Below are 20,579 nucleotides of genomic sequence, written 5' to 3'. Positions count from 1 at the left end.
TATTTGTAGATAGGCAGCGTTGGGTCGTAGCAGATCCTTGGCAAGATATTTTTATTTGAAAATAAATAAGGATGAGAGAGAGCTGGAACATTTTGCTCCTTATAGCAACGGGCTATTTATTGCTACAGCAACAGAGCTTTTATTTATTTATGCATTTAATAGATTTATGGACCCCCAACTCACACAGAGTGAATCTTTTATGCATGTTTTCTTGGAAAGAATGGCTTTGTGCTATGCAATTGTGGATCTGCTCCTTTCTTGCCCTGTACTGCTTGCACAGGACTTAAACTTCGGAGGAGATGTACCCTGCAAATCTACTAAAAGTTACCAACAGTCTTCCCTACCCAATGCCTTCTGGGCGTCTCTCGTAATTCCCAGCCATTAGGAATGATAGCTAAGCTCTTCCGAATTCAAGCTGGACAGCCTCAGAGCAAATACAGATAAAAAAAACAGCATTAGAAAGAACTTTTGTTTTTATTATTATTATCAAGCTTGACAAACATTGCACATGATTTTTTTAGCTCCATCCTTCCTCCCATCAGTGGCGTTGCATCCAGAGACACCTTTTCTCTTTCAGTACAAATATTAGAAGCAATATTATCTGACTCTCCCTGGGAACAGAGCGCTTATAACCAAAGATCCAGCCGCTGCCCTCACTGTCCTGGTCCTGACAGGCTTTTGTTCATGAATTGCCTTTTCACAAAACAGGTCCACCACTAGGAGAGAAAAAGGAAAAAATAGGAACAGAAAGGCAGTTGTCACCAGAAACCACAACAGTCACTTAAACCCATTTTCAAGACCCGAGACTCACTTTTTTTTCAGTGGCTAAACTCCAAATGAGCAATCTTACGATTGACACAGTCTTGAAATAAACCCAATATTTCAATTATTTTTCTGTTCTTTTCTTTAAGCATAAACAGGAAGAGCCTCTCACCTTGCTGGGTTTGTCACTCTGGGGATCAAAGACCTTTTCGCAAAGCCTCAAGCCGGTTTCTTGCCTCAGTTGCTGCAAATATCCTCGCATAACCTCTGAAAGGAGAGCACCCTCATCCGGTTACAGCATTAAATAGTTAAAGCTTAAGATTCTCCCCTTTCTCCCAAACCACCAGCTCTTCTACAAACTATTTTTTTTTTTTTTTTTGCAAAAGATTTGGCTTTTCCTCTCTTATGTGAGCCCATTTTGAAGCAAAATAAGACCCTTTCTAATGGACGGATTTAAACCAGCCAGCCATATTTTTGATAGACTTTTGAATGGAAGTTTAAATTGTGGCTCAAATGCGGGAAAACTAAGCTGATATAGGTACTTGGTAAATTTATGAATCATCCAGTTGACTAAAATAAACTCAGTGTTCCTTTGCCAATAGGAATGGAAAAATGTCCCACTAAACCTTAATTTTCAGTGACATGGAAAAAGCAGTTCCAGGAAACCATGGCTGGGTTGCCTATTGTTCCAATGCTACACACAGAAGGGAGCTGCACAAAACTCAGGTGTTCTTATATCTAACTAGCCATGTTTATGAACGAGGTTGGGTACAATAGCTTGCAATTTCCTTTTTTTCCCCAGCCTGCTTACCTTCTTCCTGCTTGCTGCTGGGTCTGCCGTAAAGAGCGTTCAGTGGGAATCCCGGTTCTCCAGGCATCGGGAAATTGGTGATGCCCAAAGTATACATTTCTTTTTCCCCCTGGCCTTTGGAATTGCACTGAAAATAATAAAAAAAATGAAAATAAAAACAAAAACCAGTTTCAGTCCGTTTCTCTCTGAAAAAAGCTTTTATTTTTTTTAGTGGCAGGGTCTGTTTTAGAAAAGGAGAAAATGTCACGGTCATCTTACAGTTCGTATTACATTTTATTTATTTGGATTTCTGAGTTTATTTATTTTTTTTTTACTTAAAAAAAAGACACTGCTTTTTATTTTAAAGCACTGCAAAACCCCCAGCCCCCCCTTACCTTCTGTAACTTTTTCAAGCACTCCGAAATATAGAGAGTGATGTAGATCAAGGTTCTGTCAGCCTCATTCTGCAAGAAAGAAAGAATTTAAGATGGAATATCAAGCCGGCTTTTTTCTCTCTCAAAATGGAGCTCTAGCTATCGAATTTTATTTTTCTCTTCAATCTGTCACTGAGAGACTTGAGGGGTCATTTTTAAGCCCACTTCCCCTTACCTTGATTTCATAATTTTTAAAGAAGACATTGGCTTTGAAGTAGTAGATGGCTTCATCAATTATATCCGTATCTTTCGCTGGTAAGAAAGAGGAAACACAATCTCTTTTGAGTCATCACAAAAGAAAGGAAATTTCCTTAAAAAACACCCACAAACGTCTCCCAAGGAAGCTGTTGTAGCATAATATGTTCATTTATTCATTACTAACACTTCTGTGCCACACAAAAACCCCAGAGGATTAACAACAGCACAATGACAATAGTGTTATAATAATGGCACTAATCTACAGGAGTGAGTGCAAAAATCCAAAGTATATCTCCAAATATTCTCTCAAAGAACCAAGGATTTTTCAATCAATAGGATAGTCAGCTGGGGAATTCTGGGAGTTGAAGGCCACCGCATTAAAGTTCCTAAACTGAGTAATCCAATGTTGGGAGGCAAGGACAAGGCAGAGCAGATCCGCCCCAAAGTGGACTTACTTTCACGAGGAGCTGGTCCTTTGAACTGACTCCTGATCGGCAACAGAGCCATGTTCCCCACGAGTTTGGTGTCGGGGTCCATCAAAGTGGAATGATAGGCCTGTGTGGGAAAAGAGGGGTGGGGGGTTGAAGGAGGACCACGCCTGGGGAAAAACCGTGGGTGGCTTTCTCCTTAGAAATGTTCAGAAGATGCCATCCCCAGATCTGCTTGGAGCATGAAAGCAACTGGAAACGTCAAGGAGGGTCTGCAACCTACGGCCCACCAGTTCCAACCTGGCCTGAGTGAATAATCACCAGCATTTTGCTCCCTGAGGGGGAGAAACAGGGAACCCTTCATTCCCCACAATCAGACTGACTGGTTGGAAGATGGATGTTTCCTGGCAGGAACCCCAACCCAGCGCCCCCAATATCCTTGCCTCCCTCTACAAATGGGAGCTACGAGGTGGCTTTCTCTGCCCTGGCAGCCCCTGGGCCCACCCCCACCCCCGTTTCTTGAGAATGAGATGGAGAAAGGGGGCAACCCACCCACCCACTCACCCCCAACGCCCAGGGTGGGCAGGGAACAGGGCTGAAAGGAGTGGGTGGGAGAGCAGGCAAGACCCATCCCCACATGCACAATGACACCCACGTTCAGCAATGCACTTCCTGCTTCCCCACCTCAGGCCTGGCGAGCAGGCAAGCCCCAGCCATGCACAACCACACACTAAAAGCCACACTCAGCTTTGTGTTATCTTTTGGGCATCCTTCCTGCTTCCTTCACTCCCCCCAGCTCCACCCAGCCAGCCTGCAACGCCTCCGCCTTTGCTCCTCGCTTGCCTGGCCCGCCTTGCAAGCGGCAGCCCCTCCAGGCGACCCTCGGGCCGGTTGCCCCTTCCCCTCACCGGCATCTCGGCGGCGGCGGCGGCTCTTCCGGGCAGGGACGCGGCTTCGGGCGAGGCGATGTCCGGGCAGCAGCCGCTGTGCGGAAGCGGCTTCGCTTCCTTCCTCTTCCAGCTGCGCGTGGCCGGCAGAGGGCGCCGGAAGACACAGCGCAGCCGGGCCAGGCTCGGCGGACTTCAACTCCCAGCATGCCTTGCCGGGCGCATGCGCATTGTAGGAAGTGAAGTCTAGCACATCCGGCAATGCTAAAGCACTGGAGAGCAGACTAAGCATAGAAACCTTTGTAAAAATTTAATTAGGCAAATTTTTTGGACTTTGGGAGATTCCCCATTGAAATACATCCTCCCTGCCTTAGATAGATGACCATATTAATTATTATTATTATTTATGAAACTTGTACGTCACCCAATTTTCAATGACTGGGTCTGCACAGTCAGCCAGGTGTTCAGACTGGATTTGGCATTTTTGCTCACTGATGGAGTCCTTCCCAAGGGCTTGGGCGAGGCAGGTATTATTGTTTAATAATATTAAAGGTATCAGCGCGGGATTATTTTAATTTATTAAAATTGTATGCCACCTGAATTCTCAACGAGTTTGGGTAGCTCAACCGAAGAAATGACAATAAAAACATTTTTTTAAAAAGCAGCAAGGGCCACGAACGGAGGGGATGTCCTTTTCCTTTGCTAGGATGAAAATGGTTTTTGGGTCCCCTTTTCTGACCTCCAGTGGTCTCTAAATAGGGAATGTGGGAGGTCAAAGTTACACTTATTGAATTTCCGCCTGCATATAACAGCCATTGGCATAGTTTTAAGACATAATAGTAATAATAATAATAATAAAGTTGGAAGGGACCTTGGAGGTCATCAAGTCCAACCCCCTGCTCAGGGAGATAACCCTATACCATTCCCAAAGATTGCACCACACACAATTGCAATAAAATAATAAGCCTGTCTGAGTTTTGGCCCTCCTTTTGTTTTTCTAAGTAAAACAAACCACAGTACTTTAAATAATGTCAAAGCAAACCTGAAGTTTCTTTTCTGTTCACTTGGAAAACCACCAAGAGGAAGAAAAACGAAACACAATAATTTATTTCTTATAATGCATACTTAACACCTTCCAAAAATAGAACTCTGTGGCGCGATCCACTTTTACACGTTAAACCCCTTGTGGGCAAAGAGCCCCGTTCTTCGATTGCTTCCAACAGTTTGTGAATTTTGAAATGCAGCGTGGAGAAACGCAAGACCTTTTTCTGTGCGTTTGAGTGAAAACGAAACCTTTCATTCATCCACTCGATCCTGGAAGAATTCATCAAAAGCGGAAGATTTCTCTTCCTCTGTTTCCTGTACAAAACACAACATTTCATTTTAGAAATGATTTAAGCTTCCTCCTTGCCTGCTTTGAGAAGCTGTGTCCCTCCCGGCTTTCAGGCAGAGAGTTCTAATCCCAACACCGTTTCTTTTTAGCTGGCAGTGTGTGTATGGGGGATCCAGACTGAATTTCTGGGTATTAAAATAACCCACATCTGTCTTATTAGTTCAGACTGAACTAAGATGGACTGGAATTGGCAGTGGATCCTTAGGGAAAATGACGCCGCTGCCTTTTGCCCAAAGGGCTTGGCACCTTCACCTTTGGCTCCTTAAATTCCAGGTCTTCCCCGTATTGAATGGAGAAATCAACATGCTGCAGGACGATGCTGACGCTCTCCTCGTCGGAGCGATCGAGCGGCAGGAAGCGAACCATGCTGTAATCATCGATCTAAACGGAACACACCACAGACAGTCCGTTTGGAGAGAAGAAACCGGATCGGCTATTATGAACCTTATCCTTCTTCTCTTATTCAGGATTTAGGAACTAACTCCCCCATTTTCCGCAAATAAGGGCGCTGTTACTTTTGGTCAGAGAGCCACGTGTGAAACAAACACCCACCACCTACCAAGCCACAGATAGCTTTAGTTAATTTCTTAAACCGCCTGCTTTTGAGCAGGTCTGTCGAATCATCCAGGGAAGAGTACATGTCCGGATCCAGATATCTGGAAGAAATTAACTAGATTCATTAAACCGACAAAAGCATCAATGTTAGTTTCATTTTTTTCCTCTTTGCCTCCTCAGGGCTTTTTTAAAAAAATTGCACATTTTTTTTTACACCTGGCAAGAAGTGAAATCTAAAAGATCAAATCAGGACTGATTCAACCTCCCCAGAGTCAAAATCCCCCAAATTCCCAGGCAAAGCGGAGCCCTTCCTCGCTCACACTTACTTTTCGATCTCATTTTTTGCTTTCTTGCTCAGCAAATCCATCTTGGACATGACATTAACCTGGGGAATCTCTAAGGAAACCATGGCACTGAGAGCTGCCATCGCACCGGAAATAAACTATCATCAGGAGACAGGAGAGAAAAAGAAAATCACACAAGATCTGTGATTACTGCATTCCTCAAAATGTTATCTAATAACACCCACAAAAGGGTTACTGCAAACGGAAACAACTGATAAAACAAAATGAATAATAATATCTCGCTGGCCATCCACAGCAGGGGATTTCAATTTTCAACACCTCTGAATCAGGAAGATACCTTAAAAGATTCCACCATGAATTGAGAATCGACAAGGAAAACACCACAGACGTGAAATTCCCACTGTTGCAGCTTCTCTACAAATTGTTTCATCACAGGCAAGTGAGTGTAGAGTTCAATCTGACCTAAAAACAAATAAGTTTATTCTTCTCAAGTAGCCGTCTCCCAATTCCACTGAAGAAAACCTCAAGGTCACTGCAGAGAAGATATTTAAAACTAGAAAGAATCAGACATCAACAATCCCAAACTGGGTATTTGTCTGTGCTGGAGGAATCAGAAAGAGATAAACTCTTTGACTCTCATAATATGCGATATATCTTCCCTCTCTGCTTTATTATCATGCTAAAGTTTACGTATTTCTTCCACACGTCCAAGGCCACAAAGTGCCAGAAAGATTACAGCCACTGAATTTCCACAGCTTCAAAATTTTATTCGTTCACTTATTAAATGATTGTGCTGTCCATCTCCCCTATAAGGCATGAATTAAAGGCCATTTTTAATCTAAAGTCAAACAAAACAAGTGCCAAAGATCCTCCTCCTTCACCCAAGAGTCCATGACCTGTATCCTACACCTTTCCTCAGCTTACCTGGGCAATCGAACAGGATGTAATCGTCTTCCACGTGACCAAGGCATTCTTCCAGCCAATCAAAATTGTTTGCAAAATATTCCATGCAAAAAACTAAGCCACCGTTGGGGCCGAACCGGAGGGAATCATCTTCCATGACATCGTCCACTTCAATCAACTCTCGGATATCTGAAAGATAAAGGGGTGGGGGAGGAGGAGGGACCCAGCCTATATTTGCCAGCCCAAGACCAAGAGAGGTCACCATGCCCGGCTCATCTCAGGGACAGAGGCTTGGATTCAAAAGAATCCAAAGGGATAAATTCTCAACTCGCTGCTTCTTTCTCGACCCAATGAGTCCATTGGACGTCCCAGGTAACCCCCAGTCTTAAAAGAGAGACCCCTTTACCTGCCATGACGTCGTAGTTGAAGTGTTCTGCTGCTGGATCGAGGTTAACCACCTGCACAGAACGGTTGAGGGCTTCGCAGTGCTGAACCATGATGGAGCAATAGGTGCTCTGGAAGAGGAGGGACATCAAGACACAAGGGAAAAAAGGATGGATCTGGAGACAGTGGAACTACCAGCCACTAGATGGGTGGGTGGACTTCAACATGCTAGCTGGGCAATTCTGGGAATTAAAGTCCACCCACCCATCTAGTGGCTGATAGTTCCACTGTCTCCAGATCCACCTTTAGCCATCTTCAAGTGGCCAAGCTTGAAAAACATTGCCTCCCCCCAACGCAAGAGACCTTGTAGCCCCCAAGCCAAAGCCGCGTGCCCCCCCGACTCACCTTCCCGCTCCCCGCAGGCCCCATCACCATCTGGGCATAGCGAGGCATGGCCGCCCCCGGGCCAAGAAGGCCGCCCCCGAAATAAGAGAGGAGGGGGAAAAAAAGACGACAACGAATGTGAAGTCGCTTGATCCAAAGAACGACCCGTAGCCGTCTCCTCGGCCCTTCCTTCCCGTCGCTCTATGGTTTGCGGCTCACTTCCGTGAGCACAGCGACCCCCAGGGAGGAAGAGGAGAAAAAGCCGAGGAAGAGCAGCTGAGGTTTTCCCTTTAGTCCGCCACGACCTGCGGCGCTCTCGCGAGATTTCCCACCTGTCTGCCTGCTTGCTGTTGTTGCTGCTGCTGCTGGACGTCCGGCCAAGCCACCCGCCTGGAGGGGCCGTGCGGGTAAGGGGGCGCTCGGAGGAGACCCGGGGTTCCCCGCCTTTCCCGAGCCCGGGATGGGCATCCCATCGCTCTTGGCTCGGGCATCTCGTGACGCCCCCCAACCACCCAGGAGGTCCTCTTTCTGGGGGGGGGCTTTTTGCAGTTTTTCACCATTGAGCCTTTGCAGGGGTTCCCTCGGGGTCTGGCTGGGCCGCCCTTTGGCGGAGGGGGGTTGATGGGCACCTTTCCCATTTCTCGCCCCCCCATTTGGCATCCAGGCTCCTCCTTGGCAGTGTTGCAGACCCCACCTTCTAGATTGGGGTGCAACTGCTTTGGGCTTCCTTTGGGGGGGGGGTCTCCCGTCCAAGAATGAAGCAAGCCCGATTGTACTTCACAGTCAGCCTCCCCTCTGCCTTCCTCTGACACCAGCATTTGCTTGTGAATATTGTTTTTCTGATTTACACAGACTCTCCCCCCTCTCCCCCCAAAAAGTCACGCACCTGCGAGTATCCCTCACCTTGCCCAGCGTCCTGGTGTCCCCTGAAGTTGGGATTTCAGAAGAATGCAGGATCTCTGCCAGCAGCCAGGAAGAGGCTGGCTATTGTGGTCGCTGAAGTTCCACTCTGTGGGGGTCCACAGGTTGGAGAAGGTGGCCCCAATTCTCTCCGACTCTTTCCTTGGAGGAAAGTCACATGCAGAAGTAGACCAGTAGTAGAGTAACCTGGCAAACAATGATTTCAGAACACACAGATTGGCAACGAGTTTCACAAGCCCTCATTCATAGGCTGCTTTTAAGTTTTCTGCCTTTATGATCCCTGGAGGTCAATCGCCTGTCTGTTTCTAGGTTTGGCGTTTGAACTGAAGGTCTCTGGTTTCTGGACTGGGGAGACGGCAATGGAGACGGCGGAGCCTGTGGTCCTTGACAGCCAAGGAGACCAAAGGTGTAATGCCAGACCAGACACAGATTATCCCCTTCGGGTGCTGTACTGTGGAGGTAAGTGTGAAAAAGACAGCTTCTTCATAAGCTACCAGTGGGTTTTCTTTCCACTTATCCTAGTTCAGGCTACTTGCAGATTATCCAGGTTTGGACAGTAGAAAGTGCTTTATCTAGAACAGTGTTTCTCAACTTCAGCAAATGTAGCTAGCTGGGGAATTCTGGGAGTTGAAGTCCACATATTTTTAAAGTTGCTGAGGTTGAGAAACACTGTAATAGAGATATCTCTTGTGTATTTTAAAAATGAAAATAGGCATTCACAAAAAAAGAGAGGAATTAATACATCATAAGTTAGCATATTCTACAAAATGGTGTTCTGTAACTAAGAAAATGCAAGTCGTGATTGCAATTAGAAAGGCCAGTCTTAAACATGGGATAAAAGGCTTGCAGGTTTTCTGATATTATCGGATCACCGCTTCCAGCATCTCTTTTTATCAGCCATGCTGGCTGGGGCTGCTGGGTATTGTGGTACAAATGCATTTTGAAATACCTGGATATTGTGGCACAAATGCAGTTTGAGATTCCTTGTCTTAAATAGATTTTTTTTAAGCTGGATTATACAAAAGAACATTATCATTGGTTTAAACTCTTCCTGTTTTCTTCCCCAGTCTGTTCCTTGCCAACAGAGGTGAGTTGCTTTCATTTTAGCTTTTGCTTGGGTTGTGCAGGCAATGAAAAAGGACTGACTGGAGAGCTTTTAAAAAATATTTATCTTGTATAAAGATTTAACTGGAAGTCACGTTGGTTAGAATTATGTTAGCTCAGCCTATTCACAGTTGCATTGATCTCACTGAAGATGGCTAAAATAGCTTTTATTATAAAAAAGGATCAAGTAGATTCTCCTTTCCCTGTGTGGAAAGATCTATAACATGCATTTGTCCAAAATAACTTTTTCTCTGCTCTTACATGCAAGTCCTGAAGATTTGTGTATATAGATTTTGCCATTCTAAAGAAATAACTTTACTCTGTTTTTTTTTTCCCTTCAGTATTGTGAATACATGCCTGACATGGCAAAATGCAGGCAGTGGTTAGAGAAGAATTTCCCAAAGGAATTTGCAAAGCTTACTGTAGGTAAATACTCTTTGTTACCTTTTGAGCGTGAAATTTCTTTCTTAATCCTGTCCTCGTTTGTCTGGGAAACCATTGCATTAAATCCAGTGGGATTTTCTGGGTTGCAAAGAGGACTCCAAAGTTGCATTTTGTGAGAAAATAATACCAATAGGTTGGCTTAATTTGCTAAATGGAAATAACTCCCAGTGGAATCATCATAAGGGAGCCTCATAAAAAAAGCCCCATAAAGAAATCTATAACCACTTTATTTGTTTGCAAGACTCTAATATCCCTAATAACTGGGTATATTTGAATTCCAGAAAACTGCCCTAAACAAGAATCTGGCATCGGAGAAGGCCAAGGAACGATCGGTGAAGAGGAAGAAAAGAAAAAACAAAAGAGAGGCAATGATTAGCTGGATTCAGCTTTTTTCCCTTAAGACCTTATAAATGCACAGCTCAATTTTTCTTCTGGTACCGTATCATCCGAGATTAGAACTCCAGACACATCTGGAGCACCCCAGGCTGGGCAAGGCGAGCTCAGCTGTTGCTGAGGTGGTAAGAACATAGAACCATAGGACTGGAAGGGACCTTGGAGGCCTTCTAGTCCAACCCCCAGCTCAAGGTAGTTTGAGGTGACTTTGTAGATGGTGAGAGAGTCAGAAAGCCAGCTGATCTTTTTTTGCATCCTGCAAGCTAGATTTTGAAAAGCTATTTATTCCCTTTCCTTTTCTGTATGCCCGCCAGGTGGAAGGGGTCAGATAAAACAGAAGAAAAAAACGGTGCCTCAGAAAGTGACGATAGCAAAAATCCCCCGAGCGAAGAAAAAATACGTCACGCGAGTATGCGGTCTTGCGACTTTTGGTGAGTGAAGCAAAAGCACGTTTTTACAGAGGTCTCTGGGCTCAGTCGAGATCAGCTAGTATTAAAGACAAATTTATCTCTGGAGCAGCTTGCAAGCTGCCAAGGAGAGCGGGCTGGGACCAGTTTTTCGAAGCTGCGAATCTATATTCTAAAAATGATGCAAGAGTCCCCTTTGAATGTGGGCCTACAATTTTGGGCTTAAGGTCAGGATAGAGAGCTTTTTCTTATGTAATCTGACTTGGTTGTTTCACACTTGACTAGGCGGGATTCTGGGATGGCTCACAATCTTGTCACTGTGTAAAGACATTGGTGGTTTCGAACATAGTTTGTTGAAATGGGCAGTGTTAAGGCAGGTGGACTTCAACTCCCAGAATTCCCCAGCCAGCTATGTTATGAAGTCCATCTGTTTAACATTGCCCATTTTGAAAAACCCTGGCTTTAGCTACTGGTAACCGAGTAGCAGTGTGTCTTGATCTTTTCTTTCTTTTTCTCTTCTCCAAACAGAAATAGATCTTAAGGAGGCACAAAGGTTCTTTGCTCAAAAATTTTCCTGTGGTGCCTCCGTCACCGGAGAAGATGAAATAATTATTCAGGGAGATTTCACAGATGATATCATCGAAGTGATTCAGGAAAAATGGCCCGAGGTAATACTCCAGAGCTCATCTGAATGGATTCATCTTCTTCCCACCCCCAAATAATCTTTCAAATTCAAGCTATTCAATTAATTTCCATAGGATCCTTTCTCATGTGATAATATATTTGACCTACTGTGCTGCAGGTGGATGATGACAGTATCGAAGATCTAGGAGAAGTAAAGAAGTGAGGTTGCTTTAGAAAACCCACAGCAAAAGTTCCTGCCTTTTGTGGACAAAGCCCCGGTTCTAGCCAATATAGTCCAAGTGGGACTTTCCTGTCAGACCTGTTGAAGAGGCATGTTCCCTTGGTGGCATTTTTACTGTTGTCTATTTGCTGCTTTTTATTTTTTTTGTCTGTGATACATTTTTTTGGGGGGGGCCAAAGTTTAAACTTGGGGAAAGTGAGAGTATCATGCTTCGGCTGGAAATAGAGATTTAATCGAATAAAGAAGTTACTGTTCTTTGCTGTGTGTGTGTCCTTCATTTTCTTAACTCAACGGTTTCAACCCAAGTTGGCAGCGTCCTTGAAAGGGAGGCCTGGCTTGATGTATGAACGCAGCCCCTAGGGATGTGACTTTGGTTTTCTTTGCACAAAGAACCCTGCCTCTTAAGACTCTGGCGAAGGCTAAAAGCTTGCAGATTTTCCCTCTCTGAGGCAAACCCCCATGGGTGAAAAGTGAGCCAAACTGAGGCTCCCCTTCCCTCTCTGAGCCAAAAAAGGTTTAATTTCACAAGCAAAAAAAAAAAAAAAAGGTGACTTCACAAGCACATAGCGCAACTGATGAAAGGGAGGTCCGGAAAAGCAGATTTTTATTTGTAATTGTTTGTGATTCAGTCTTGCAAGAAATCCCTTTTGCACCTCCTCCATGTTTCAGCAACAGCCTCCTTTCCAGACCCAGGAAGGGGGGAGAGACCGGCGGGGAGTGTGTTGGGAGGGGGCATAAAGGGGGCGCGGGGGAAGGGGAAAAGGGGGAGAAAGGCAGCCGCGATGGGGCAGCCGAGAATCACGCGAAGGAAACTCTTCCCGGGACCTCCAACCGCCCCTCGCGCTGGGAACTTCCCGAGGACTGGAACCGGCGCGGACCTGAGGCTCCGAAGTCTTCCTTCCGGTCCGCAGCCCTCGCGCTGCTGCCGGACAGGTGAGCGCCGGCCAGGTTGGCCTCGCCCGAAGGAGCAGCCATGGGAAGATCGGGAGGGGGGAGGCGGCCGGCAGGTATCCCGGAACTCGTTTCTCTTGTAGACACGGGATCACCTGCCTGGGGCTACGCGTGGGTGTAAGTCAGGGTTTGTGTATGGCATCGCGGACCTGGGTGGAGGGGGCGGTTGTTTACACGGGCAGATGTGGGTTCACACGGCTGGGCGTTTGTCTCTCTGTGTGTATTAGCCTCTGGGTGGCCTGTAAGTAATGTAGGATTGTGTATTTTCGCGGGGCGGTGGATTTCTGCGTGTTGATGTGAGTTCAGTGTCTGTGGATATGGATGTGTATCAGTGTTTGTGTAGGATACAAGAAACATAGGGGTTTGTGTATAGAGATGGGTTAATAGGTCTGGATGTGTGTTGTATTACTGTGAATTATACAGGGAATTTCCTCTGTTTTTACCTCTTTTCCCCTTACTCTCTTTTCTTTAGATCATTTTGTATTAGAGCTACTATTACAATCAACCCTAAATTAAAATTTCTATCTATTAAACAACCCCGGATAACAGAGTTTCTCTGGGCTACACCTGAAATGAAGCTGGCTTATTTGACCCTGTTCTGATCTCGGAGACCTGATGAATTCTTCACTGAGTCCCTTCCAGGTAGGGAAATGTGAAATATGAAAATGACATTGGCGTTATAGGTTACCGTTCACAATGCCCGGATGAGCCTGGAGAACTGGGTACGGGTATCTGATGTTAATTTATCCTAATACTGTACTCCTCCTTCCTTAAGTCTCTCTTTCTGCCTGGTTAGAACCTCGCCTCCGAATCAGAGAGCGACATTGTTCAAAAACTGAGGAAGGAACTCCAGCTGCTACTTGCAGAGCTGAAAGATCGTGATAAGGAGCTGAACAGCATGGTGGCTGTGCATCATAGGCAATTTTTGGCTTGGGAGGACAATCGTCAGAAAATTCTGACCCTGGAAGAACGAAGCAGCAGGTTGGAAAGTGAGTCTCACAAAGCCTAGGATGGTCAAGGACCTCAGCCTGTATAGGCACTGATGTTCCCATTTTCAGATCGTTAAACTGAGGCTGATGGTTCCGCTTGTACAGTCCTAGGTACACCAGGGGCTCATAGCAAAGGTGAATTTGCACATTTGGGGGGGGGGGGTTAAAGGGGCTTGCAAGTGGATAATCCCAGTTTGTGAAAAGTTTGGCTCTGTCTGATTTCGTGGAGATTAAAAGCACTAACAAATTAGGCTAATAGTCCGTCACGGCATCAGGTACATGATGGTTTCTTAGCCATGAAGCTGCTCTTATGCTCTACCCCAGCCTTCTAGAAAAAAAAAGCCACTTTCAAACCATGGTTTCCGGCCCATATGGCTGTTGGCTTTACATACCTAGAACGTCAGATGGAGGGAAAACGTTCTACATTTGATTCACTAGGGAAGAACATTAAATGCAAGTGCATTTTTTGGAGGAAAAACACCACATTACTGTTTACCCCACACATATACTAAGCTGCTTGTTGTCAGCCAGCAAGCAGAAATTTCAACAGTTGACCAAAAGTCCTAGAAATGTTGGCCTGCAACTCTCTTGAGATTCCTCCTGCGCCATGGAAATCCTGGAATGTTATGTTAGGTGTAGAATCCTTTCAAGAGATTCTCTAACAATAGTAGAGCTTCCCAATACTGTGTTAAACCCTCATCCTGAACTGTGCAATTTTAAGGACAAAGAAATATGGCAGGTAGAACAATCTGAAAGTGGGCAGTGAGACCAGGATGTGGGCGTTCTTTTGGAGAATTGTGTCCTCCATTTCTTTTCTTTTTCCAATGTTTAAATATTTTTTCTCAATATTTATTCAAAATTGAATAGGATGCTCCTGACTGGCTTAATTTAAAGCCACTCAGCCTTGCCTGAACCACAGCCTGGGTGGCAAATTAATTTGATAAATAATAATTTGTGCGCGGCAGAGTTTCGAATTGTAATTTTAAAACAGAGAGATGGAGGATGAATTAAATGTGGGTTTACCACTGTTAACAAGATTTGAATTTCCCCTCCAGATGAGCTCCATAAGAGAAATGAAATGATAACAACCCTGACGCAGAGGTTAAAGCTGCTTGGATCCCTACAGAATGACTGCAGTTCGACGCTCGAAAACACTCAGCAGAAGTTGCAGGAAGTGTCTCAAAAAGCCTCCGACACATCTCTTCAATGTCAGACCCTCGAGGTAGGCCACTATTAGCAGTATGAATTTCCTATTATTTAAATGTACATGCCCATGACTTTCTGGGCGGCTTGCAAATGGTTCAAAACTCTTAAATCCAGAATACAACGTGAAACAAAGAAGAATAAAGAGGCAGAGAAAATAAACCCAGTTGGAAATAAAGAGAAAAAGAGAAGGGAGCTTGCATCCCACTCATCTTCAGCCACATTTTTGGGCTCTTTGGAAGCACCAGCAAAGTGGGGGCCATTTAAATCTTTGTCTCTTGCAGGAGCCTCTCATTAATGTGATACTTGTTGCTGTATTTGCAGTGTGCAAATTTGTAATGTTCCTTTCAAAATAAAATTATTGCTTTGTCCATTGGGAGGTCAGTGGGCTGCCCAGTCTCTTTGGGGTCCTGCAAATCAGAGATAAAGACATCTGCAAAGCTCAGAGTGACTTCACTGTATTGGTATGATGGGATAGGTCAGTTCAGAGAAGATCCCCGCCTACAAGCTGACCTTCATCCTGTTCTTCTTCTCTCTTTTCTCTTTCTTAGGAGAAAAACCAAACCTTGGTTGCCTCTGTGATGGACCTCTCAAACCAAGTGGGTCAGCTTCAAGCTAGGGAACAAGAGCTTCTGACGCTTTTAAGACTCAAGGTATTTTATTTGGGTCCTTGAAATGTTCCTGCAATTTTTTTGCCCATCATTGGGAGGTAAAAAAGCCGCAAACAGATCCATTTGATCCTTTCTAACAGCGTTTCTCAACCTCAGCCATTTGAAGATGGGTGGACTTCAACTCCTAGAATTACCCAGTTAGGGAATGAAGCTCCTTGAAGCTCTTCGCCAATGAACCGCTTTTTCAAAGAAGCTCCTTGCTTTTCAGCAAACTTATGCACAACCCGGTTTATTTCTTCGTTTCGGTAGGATAATGATATCCTTGAAGCAACCAATCAGATCACTGAGTTTACCAGCAAATTTAAAAAGTTAGAAAGTGCTCTGTGTGTCTCCAAGATGGAAGAAAGGAGTTTCAACGAGGAGAAACAGAATTTTAAACTCAGGCTGAAGGAAATGATGTTAGAAGCAAACAGACTGAAAGGTAAATTATATTTACGGCAGCCTGGGCAGCTTTAAGACTTGTGGACTTCAACTCCTAGAATTCCCCAGCCAGCCACGGAGTGGAGGAAATTTTGTCTGAACAGAATTGCAAGCGATTGTTTAAGAAAATTCAGGATTTTGCTGTTTCTTTTTTTTTTTAAAGGGGATCTCAGTGAAAAAACCAAAGAAAACAGTGCACAAAGGGAAGAAATTATACAGCTGAAGCAAGAAAACGTTTATCTAAGTCATGAATTAATGCTTACCGGTGAGTAAGTCTGAAGGGTTACTGAGTCTTGAATTCTAAATGGCTCCTGATGAATTGAAAAAAATCACTTATTTGATAGGCATAGGAATCAAAACTACTCAAGTAAAATTTGGCTGTTTTAAAGTGGGAGAAAGTCATTTTCTTTCTTCTTTTTTGATTCTGACTCGACAAAGGAAAATAAGGGTCTTTTTTTTCTTTGCACCCCTTTGAGATGTAGTTAATCCTTGACTTACAACCATTTGTTTAGCGACCGTTTGAGGTTATAGAGAAAAACGTGATTTAGGACTGGTCCTCATACTTTGGACCGTTGCATATGATCAAATTACAGGACTATCTGTAATGTCTTTCCAGCCACTGATAAGTATAAGAATGAGATATTTATTGTTTCTCTTTGGGCTTCTGGAAAACAACCAGCTCTTCCACCCCTTCTTTTCCCACAGCCGAGAGGGTGAGTCGAAAAGATCAGCTGCTTCTTTCCGCCAAATCGAAACAGGTTCGGACGGACACGGAACTGAACAATTTGAGACAGGTCAGGATGTAAACAGAATTCTTTCAAAATTCCTTTTTCATCCTTGAAAGTCTCTAAGCCAAAGGTCCCCGAAATTAAAATCCCCACTTTTCCAAGGCTGAGGGCTGGTTTTGTCCTCTGTTGCCAGATCTACCTGAAGCAGCAACGGGACCTGCAGTTTCTGCATTTCCACCTGGAAAGTTCCCAAGAAACCAAAGAGAAACGCAGGACAGAATCGCAAGATGGAAGGTACACAACTTTGCTGACTGGGGGGAGGGGTGGGGAATTGCGTTAAAGTCGATTCCTGAAAATTCAAAGCCAGTCTGGGAAAAAATAATACAGATAATGTATAGTATTATTATTCTTATATAATAATAATACAAAGGTTCTTCTTTTCAGCCCAGGGATGGTTTTGTCGGACCTCGAGACCAGCGGTGAGCAAGACTTCCTCTGCGGCGAAGTCAGCCGGAAGATCCCCACGCATTTCGTCCACCTTCCCGACTGTCCTTTGAAAAAGGCCGGCCGCCCCTGCCGAGCCCAGAACGGGCAGCAAGAGCAGCGGACGGAGCACATTCACGAAGGGCTGCTTTGCCATCCCAGCTGCCTCCATCGGGAAGAGACGATGGTGAGCAGTCCCAGGAGTGCTGGGGAGATGGAGGACGGCTCGGCCACGCAGCTGGACGTTCCCCGAAAGTCCAGATCCAGGGAAACGGTTTGGACGTCGGAGCTGAGCACGGTGACCGCTTTACCGAGACACAAACACTGGTTTGAAGCGAACTTCTGCGCAGTGTCCTCAGGCTGCCTGGCGCCCAGATTCTTCGACAAATCCAGCGGGGATTGCAAAGAGGCTTCCCCAGATCCAGCCAGAACCCCCCCTCGGCAAAGAGCCTGCGTGCCCCCACACCTGGGGAACCACGCCTGCGAATCGGGATGCTCGGCCTGCAGCGCCGTCCGTAAAGCCAGCCTCTACCAGGGCCTCTCAAAGCAGGAGTGGACCGAGATGCGCAAGCTGGCGATGAATGATGGCAGTGGCCTATGGGGCAGGGAGTCATCCCCGAGCCGTCAGGATGCTCCTGAGTTGAAAAGGTTCTGTATTTCAGCTAAGCCTCAGGGTCTTTGGTGTTCACCTCTATTTTGTGGGTTTAATATGTGGACCTGTGTGTAGAGGTTGTCCTGACCAGAATTTCTGTTGTTAAGCGAGGCTTAAACGAGGTGCGCAGAGGAGGATCACCAACCCAGCCTAGCATATATCTCATTTTCTTCGTAAACAACTTGCCCAATGGTTAATAACCATGAGATTTTTTGCTCTTGTTTTAACAGTGACCAGGACGGGACCCTGAACGGTTTTGACCGGGGTGCGCCCTGTTTCACATCGACTCTGAGGTCAAAGGAGACAAAGCCTGCTGAGATGCCTTCAGCCCTGGAGCACCCTTCGGACCTTCGGGGACCCTTGGGCTGCTGCCAGCTTCCCACCCATCGTGTAAGTATCTGCCATCGAAACATAGCAACAGCCCCAAAATATTCTGGCTGTTGATCCCACTCTACCTGGCCCAAAATTATTGGCAGTGACTTCCCCAATTCTAGCTTCTTTGCAGCCACAATGAAACAAAACACAGTGAGGGGTCCTTGGGGCTCTCTGAGCTTGGTACTTTTTCTGCAGACTTTCCATGACCAACTATGTAACGCCATCAGTGCTGGAAGAGGATGGGGCTTGTGGAGTGGAGTGGAAGAAGGAGATGGGGAGGAGGAGGAGGAAGAGGACTATGGGGGGCTTTGTGCTTTCTGAACTTGGTTGTTTTCATGCAGACGTTTCTTTACCCAACTAGGGAACATCATCAGTGCTAGAAGGGAGTGTGGTTTGTGCTCAGTTTATTTTCTGGTGGCTTGCCTTGTCACTGACCGCTTTTTACAAGGGCTGAGTTTTTCCCGGATGGTTCCTGACCCATTTTGTCGGGCTTCTTCTAGGATTCCCGCTCGCCCGACGACCAGTTGCAGCAGATGTGGGCTGAGACCCGGCAGATGGTCACCCACCTTGAGCACCACCACCTGCTCAGCGCCGGCCCTTGCTCCAGCCCGACCAGCAGCCTCCATACAGTAGGGTTTTTTCTGTCTTTCCAAATGGGGGTCTGTAGGGTCAGGTCAAAAACAGAAAGATGGCGGCCATCGCAGACCAATTGACGCCTTGCCTAGTTTTTATGTTGTTTTTGGTTGTTCTTGACAGAAAGGAGACGATCCCAAATCCATTTGTGAACGGAAGGTGCCCATTGAGGAAGAAACCAGAATGAAACTTTCTCCTTTTGCTTCTCAAGTGAGTCCTCTTTTGCAGCCTGGTCTTAAATCCATGGAGCGCTCGGCAGCTCCAGCAAATCTGACGGCTTGCAAACCCCTGCCGGTCCTGATTTTTTTTTAGCCGCCTAAGAAGAAAATATACAGTAATTGGCGATTGCAGGAATGTCAGCTGTTTGCACAGCAGTGGAAAACTTAAAAAAACAACCCAAAAACTTTCCAGTCCTGTTACAAAGTCGGTTTTCAGCAAGGCAGCTCAGCTTATTAAGTAAATATTGTTTGAAAAATATCCCCAAGGCTACGAGGGGCAGTGTTTTTCCAAATGCATAAAAACAGCAAAAACCTGAAACTAATTGGGAATGTGCGTCGGTTTGTTTTGCTTCATCCAAAGTTGATTTTTTCTTTTCTTTCTAAGGCCAGCTGTCTTGTGTTTTGTCTACAACAGGAAAGAAAACTCTCTTCCTGAAGGCGGAATATCATCCCCCGATTGTCACCCAGCACTCAGTCTGGGAAAAAAAAATCCTCAAAATTTGTGACTCGATGCTGGCAGTCCGTTCCCCCAACTATATATATATATATTTTAAAAATTAGAATTATGCTGAAATGAATAAAAACCATTTCTAGAAATGTTCTGCGCAGATTAATTGCTAGCCTGCTCCCAGGGAGTTCACCGTTATGTATCATTTTATACAATGGGAAATGTATTTTGGGGACTGGCTGTGTTTTCGTACCAGCTATTTATGGTGTGAAGTGAAAGTGTTTGTTTTTATTTGGTGCCTGTTACTGGGGGAGGGAGGTTTCCCTTAGGAAGGCCTGTTTATTGCTGGAGTCTAAGAATGGGATTTGCACCAGCTATTATTCAGCAGGGGCCTTCAGAAATGTCAAAATGGTGGCCGGATCAGCAGGGGGATTCTGAGAGTTGAAGTCTGCTCATCTTAAAGGGCCCAAGTTTGAGAAGCGCTGCTCCGAAGGGGAGCCCACCCACAGCCACCACCTCTTTCTGGCAAGCCTAAAGCCGGGGCTCAGCCTGATGGGAAAGGTTCCTCCGGGGTTCCTTGTCCACCAGGACCACCAGCTTCTGGCTTCAGGCTTTCCCCACTTTTTGCCTCAGGGGAAAAATAAAAAAGCTTCAATAGCCTCCAATTCACCGAAAAAAGGGAACGATGACCCTTTTCCACACTTCCCCAGGGTCAGGTGATCAGAACTGGGACACTTGGCAAGCGGTTCACATTTACGACGGTCGCAGCCTCCGGGAGGGGTCACGCGATCCCCTTTGGCGGCCTTCTGACAAGCAAAGTCCAGGGGGAAGCTGGATCCCCTTCACAACCGGGGGACGAACTTAACAGGTGCAGCGATTCGCTTAGCGACTGCGGCAAAGGAAGTCATAAAGCGGGGCAAAGCTCCCCGAATGACTGTCTCGTTCAGCAACAGAAAGGCTGTTGGGCTCCACTGTGGTCGCAACCCGAGGACTGCCCGTACTTTCGGCATGGCCGGCCCGCCTCCCCGAGGGCTGCCCCGCCAGAAGCCGTAGCACCAGCCTCCGCAACGCCGCCAGCCTCCGGGCCGCACCGGCTGCTTCTTCCTCGCCCAGCGGAGTCCCGCGGGGCGTGGCCCGGGCGTGGCCCGGGCGGGCGGGGGGGGGAGAGCGGCGGCGGATTGGCCGTCCTCGCGGGGGCGCGGCTCCCGGGTGGCTGGCGAGTGGGCGCCGCCGGGGGGCGTGGCCGGACCG

General features: G+C 46.1%; 4 protein-coding genes across 8 annotated transcripts; 2 read left to right on the top strand and 2 right to left on the bottom strand.

Moving 5' to 3' along the window:
- Positions 1–455: 455 nt before the first annotated feature.
- ARPC3 (actin related protein 2/3 complex subunit 3) lies at positions 456–3,806 on the bottom strand. 2 transcript variants are annotated; one of them, XM_039362667.1, is made up of 7 exons: positions 3,456–3,806; positions 2,640–2,739; positions 2,162–2,238; positions 1,948–2,016; positions 1,574–1,700; positions 935–1,029; positions 456–716 (listed from the first exon to the last, which is right to left on the bottom strand). In XM_039362667.1, the coding sequence occupies exons 1-7, from the start codon at positions 3,789–3,791 to the stop codon at positions 654–656; spliced, it is 867 nt and encodes a 288-aa protein (XP_039218601.1). In that variant the 5' UTR covers positions 3,792–3,806; the 3' UTR covers positions 456–653. The 2 variants fall into 2 exon arrangements, with proteins under 2 accessions (XP_039218601.1, XP_039218602.1); XM_039362668.1 differs by having other exon boundaries at positions 3,521–3,652.
- A 778-nt stretch (positions 3,807–4,584) lies between these two features.
- Positions 4,585–7,617, bottom strand: GPN3 (GPN-loop GTPase 3). Its single transcript, XM_039362669.1, has 8 exons — positions 7,445–7,617; positions 7,062–7,170; positions 6,677–6,844; positions 6,090–6,214; positions 5,774–5,889; positions 5,452–5,548; positions 5,145–5,273; positions 4,585–4,858 (listed from the first exon to the last, which is right to left on the bottom strand). Exons 1-8 carry the CDS (start codon positions 7,490–7,492, stop codon positions 4,796–4,798), a joined length of 855 nt encoding a protein of 284 aa, XP_039218603.1. The 5' UTR covers positions 7,493–7,617; the 3' UTR covers positions 4,585–4,795.
- Positions 7,618–7,679: 62 nt separating this feature from the next.
- DENR (density regulated re-initiation and release factor) lies at positions 7,680–11,812 on the top strand. Its single transcript, XM_039362670.1, has 8 exons — positions 7,680–7,830; positions 8,654–8,803; positions 9,412–9,431; positions 9,790–9,874; positions 10,174–10,257; positions 10,600–10,716; positions 11,221–11,360; positions 11,495–11,812. Exons 2-8 carry the CDS (start codon positions 8,704–8,706, stop codon positions 11,537–11,539), a joined length of 591 nt encoding a protein of 196 aa, XP_039218604.1. The 5' UTR covers positions 7,680–7,830; positions 8,654–8,703; the 3' UTR covers positions 11,540–11,812.
- Positions 11,813–12,348: 536 nt separating this feature from the next.
- On the top strand, positions 12,349–19,477 carry CCDC62 (coiled-coil domain containing 62). Of its 4 annotated transcripts, none has more exons than XM_039362508.1 (14): positions 12,349–12,490; positions 12,981–13,150; positions 13,305–13,497; positions 14,553–14,719; positions 15,252–15,353; positions 15,621–15,792; positions 15,955–16,056; positions 16,497–16,585; positions 16,713–16,813; positions 16,964–17,650; positions 17,885–18,044; positions 18,530–18,658; positions 18,786–18,872; positions 19,296–19,477. In XM_039362508.1, exons 2-14 carry the CDS (start codon positions 13,124–13,126, stop codon positions 19,314–19,316), a joined length of 2,037 nt encoding a protein of 678 aa, XP_039218442.1. In that variant the 5' UTR covers positions 12,349–12,490; positions 12,981–13,123; the 3' UTR covers positions 19,317–19,477. The 4 variants fall into 4 exon arrangements, with proteins under 4 accessions (XP_039218442.1, XP_039218443.1, XP_039218444.1 ...); XM_039362509.1 differs by lacking the exon at positions 12,349–12,490 and adding an exon at positions 12,491–12,625; XM_039362510.1 differs by lacking the exon at positions 12,349–12,490 and adding an exon at positions 12,668–12,749.
- The last annotated feature ends 1,102 nt before the right edge of the window (positions 19,478–20,579 follow it).

This window comes from Crotalus tigris, unplaced genomic scaffold, assembly GCF_016545835.1.
Source record: "Crotalus tigris isolate CLP2741 ecotype Arizona unplaced genomic scaffold, ASM1654583v1 scf7180000019478.12717781048:2074007, whole genome shotgun sequence".
NCBI classification, from domain to species: Eukaryota; Metazoa; Chordata; class Lepidosauria; order Squamata; family Viperidae; genus Crotalus; species Crotalus tigris.
The sequence above is the reverse complement of the archived record's forward strand: the minus strand, read 5'-3'. Positions and strand labels throughout refer to the sequence as shown.

Bases quoted from the DNA above. Each gene is read 5' to 3' on its own strand.
- ARPC3 (XM_039362667.1), bottom strand. From the start codon at position 3,791: ATGCTTAGTCTGCTCTCCAGTGCTTTAGCATTGCCGGATGTGCTAGAC. The intron at 2,740-3,455 runs GCAAGCGAGGAG...TTTCCCACACAG, and splicing joins CCGCTTGCAAGGCGGGCCAG to GCCTATCATTCCACTTTGAT. The intron at 1,030-1,573 runs GTAAGCAGGCTG...CTCTCCTTTCAG, and splicing joins CAGCAGCAAGCAGGAAGAAG to AGGTTATGCGAGGATATTTG.
- GPN3 (XM_039362669.1), bottom strand. From the start codon at position 7,492: ATGCCTCGCTATGCCCAGATGGTGATGGGGCCTGCGGGGAGCGGGAAG. The intron at 6,215-6,676 runs GTAAGCTGAGGA...ATTTGTTTTTAG, and splicing joins CATCCTGTTCGATTGCCCAG to GTCAGATTGAACTCTACACT. The intron at 5,890-6,089 runs GTATCTTCCTGA...TCCTGATGATAG, and splicing joins TCATGGTGGAATCTTTTAAG to TTTATTTCCGGTGCGATGGC.
- DENR (XM_039362670.1), top strand. From the start codon at position 8,704: ATGGAGACGGCGGAGCCTGTGGTCCTTGACAGCCAAGGAGACCAAAGG. The intron at 9,432-9,789 runs GTGAGTTGCTTT...TTTTCCCTTCAG, and splicing joins TCTGTTCCTTGCCAACAGAG to TATTGTGAATACATGCCTGA. The intron at 10,717-11,220 runs GTGAGTGAAGCA...TTCTCCAAACAG, and splicing joins ATGCGGTCTTGCGACTTTTG to AAATAGATCTTAAGGAGGCA.
- CCDC62 (XM_039362508.1), top strand. From the start codon at position 13,124: ATGAATTCTTCACTGAGTCCCTTCCAG. The intron at 14,720-15,251 runs GTAGGCCACTAT...TCTCTTTCTTAG, and splicing joins TTCAATGTCAGACCCTCGAG to GAGAAAAACCAAACCTTGGT. The intron at 18,873-19,295 runs GTGAGTCCTCTT...TGTCTACAACAG, and splicing joins TTTCTCCTTTTGCTTCTCAA to GAAAGAAAACTCTCTTCCTG.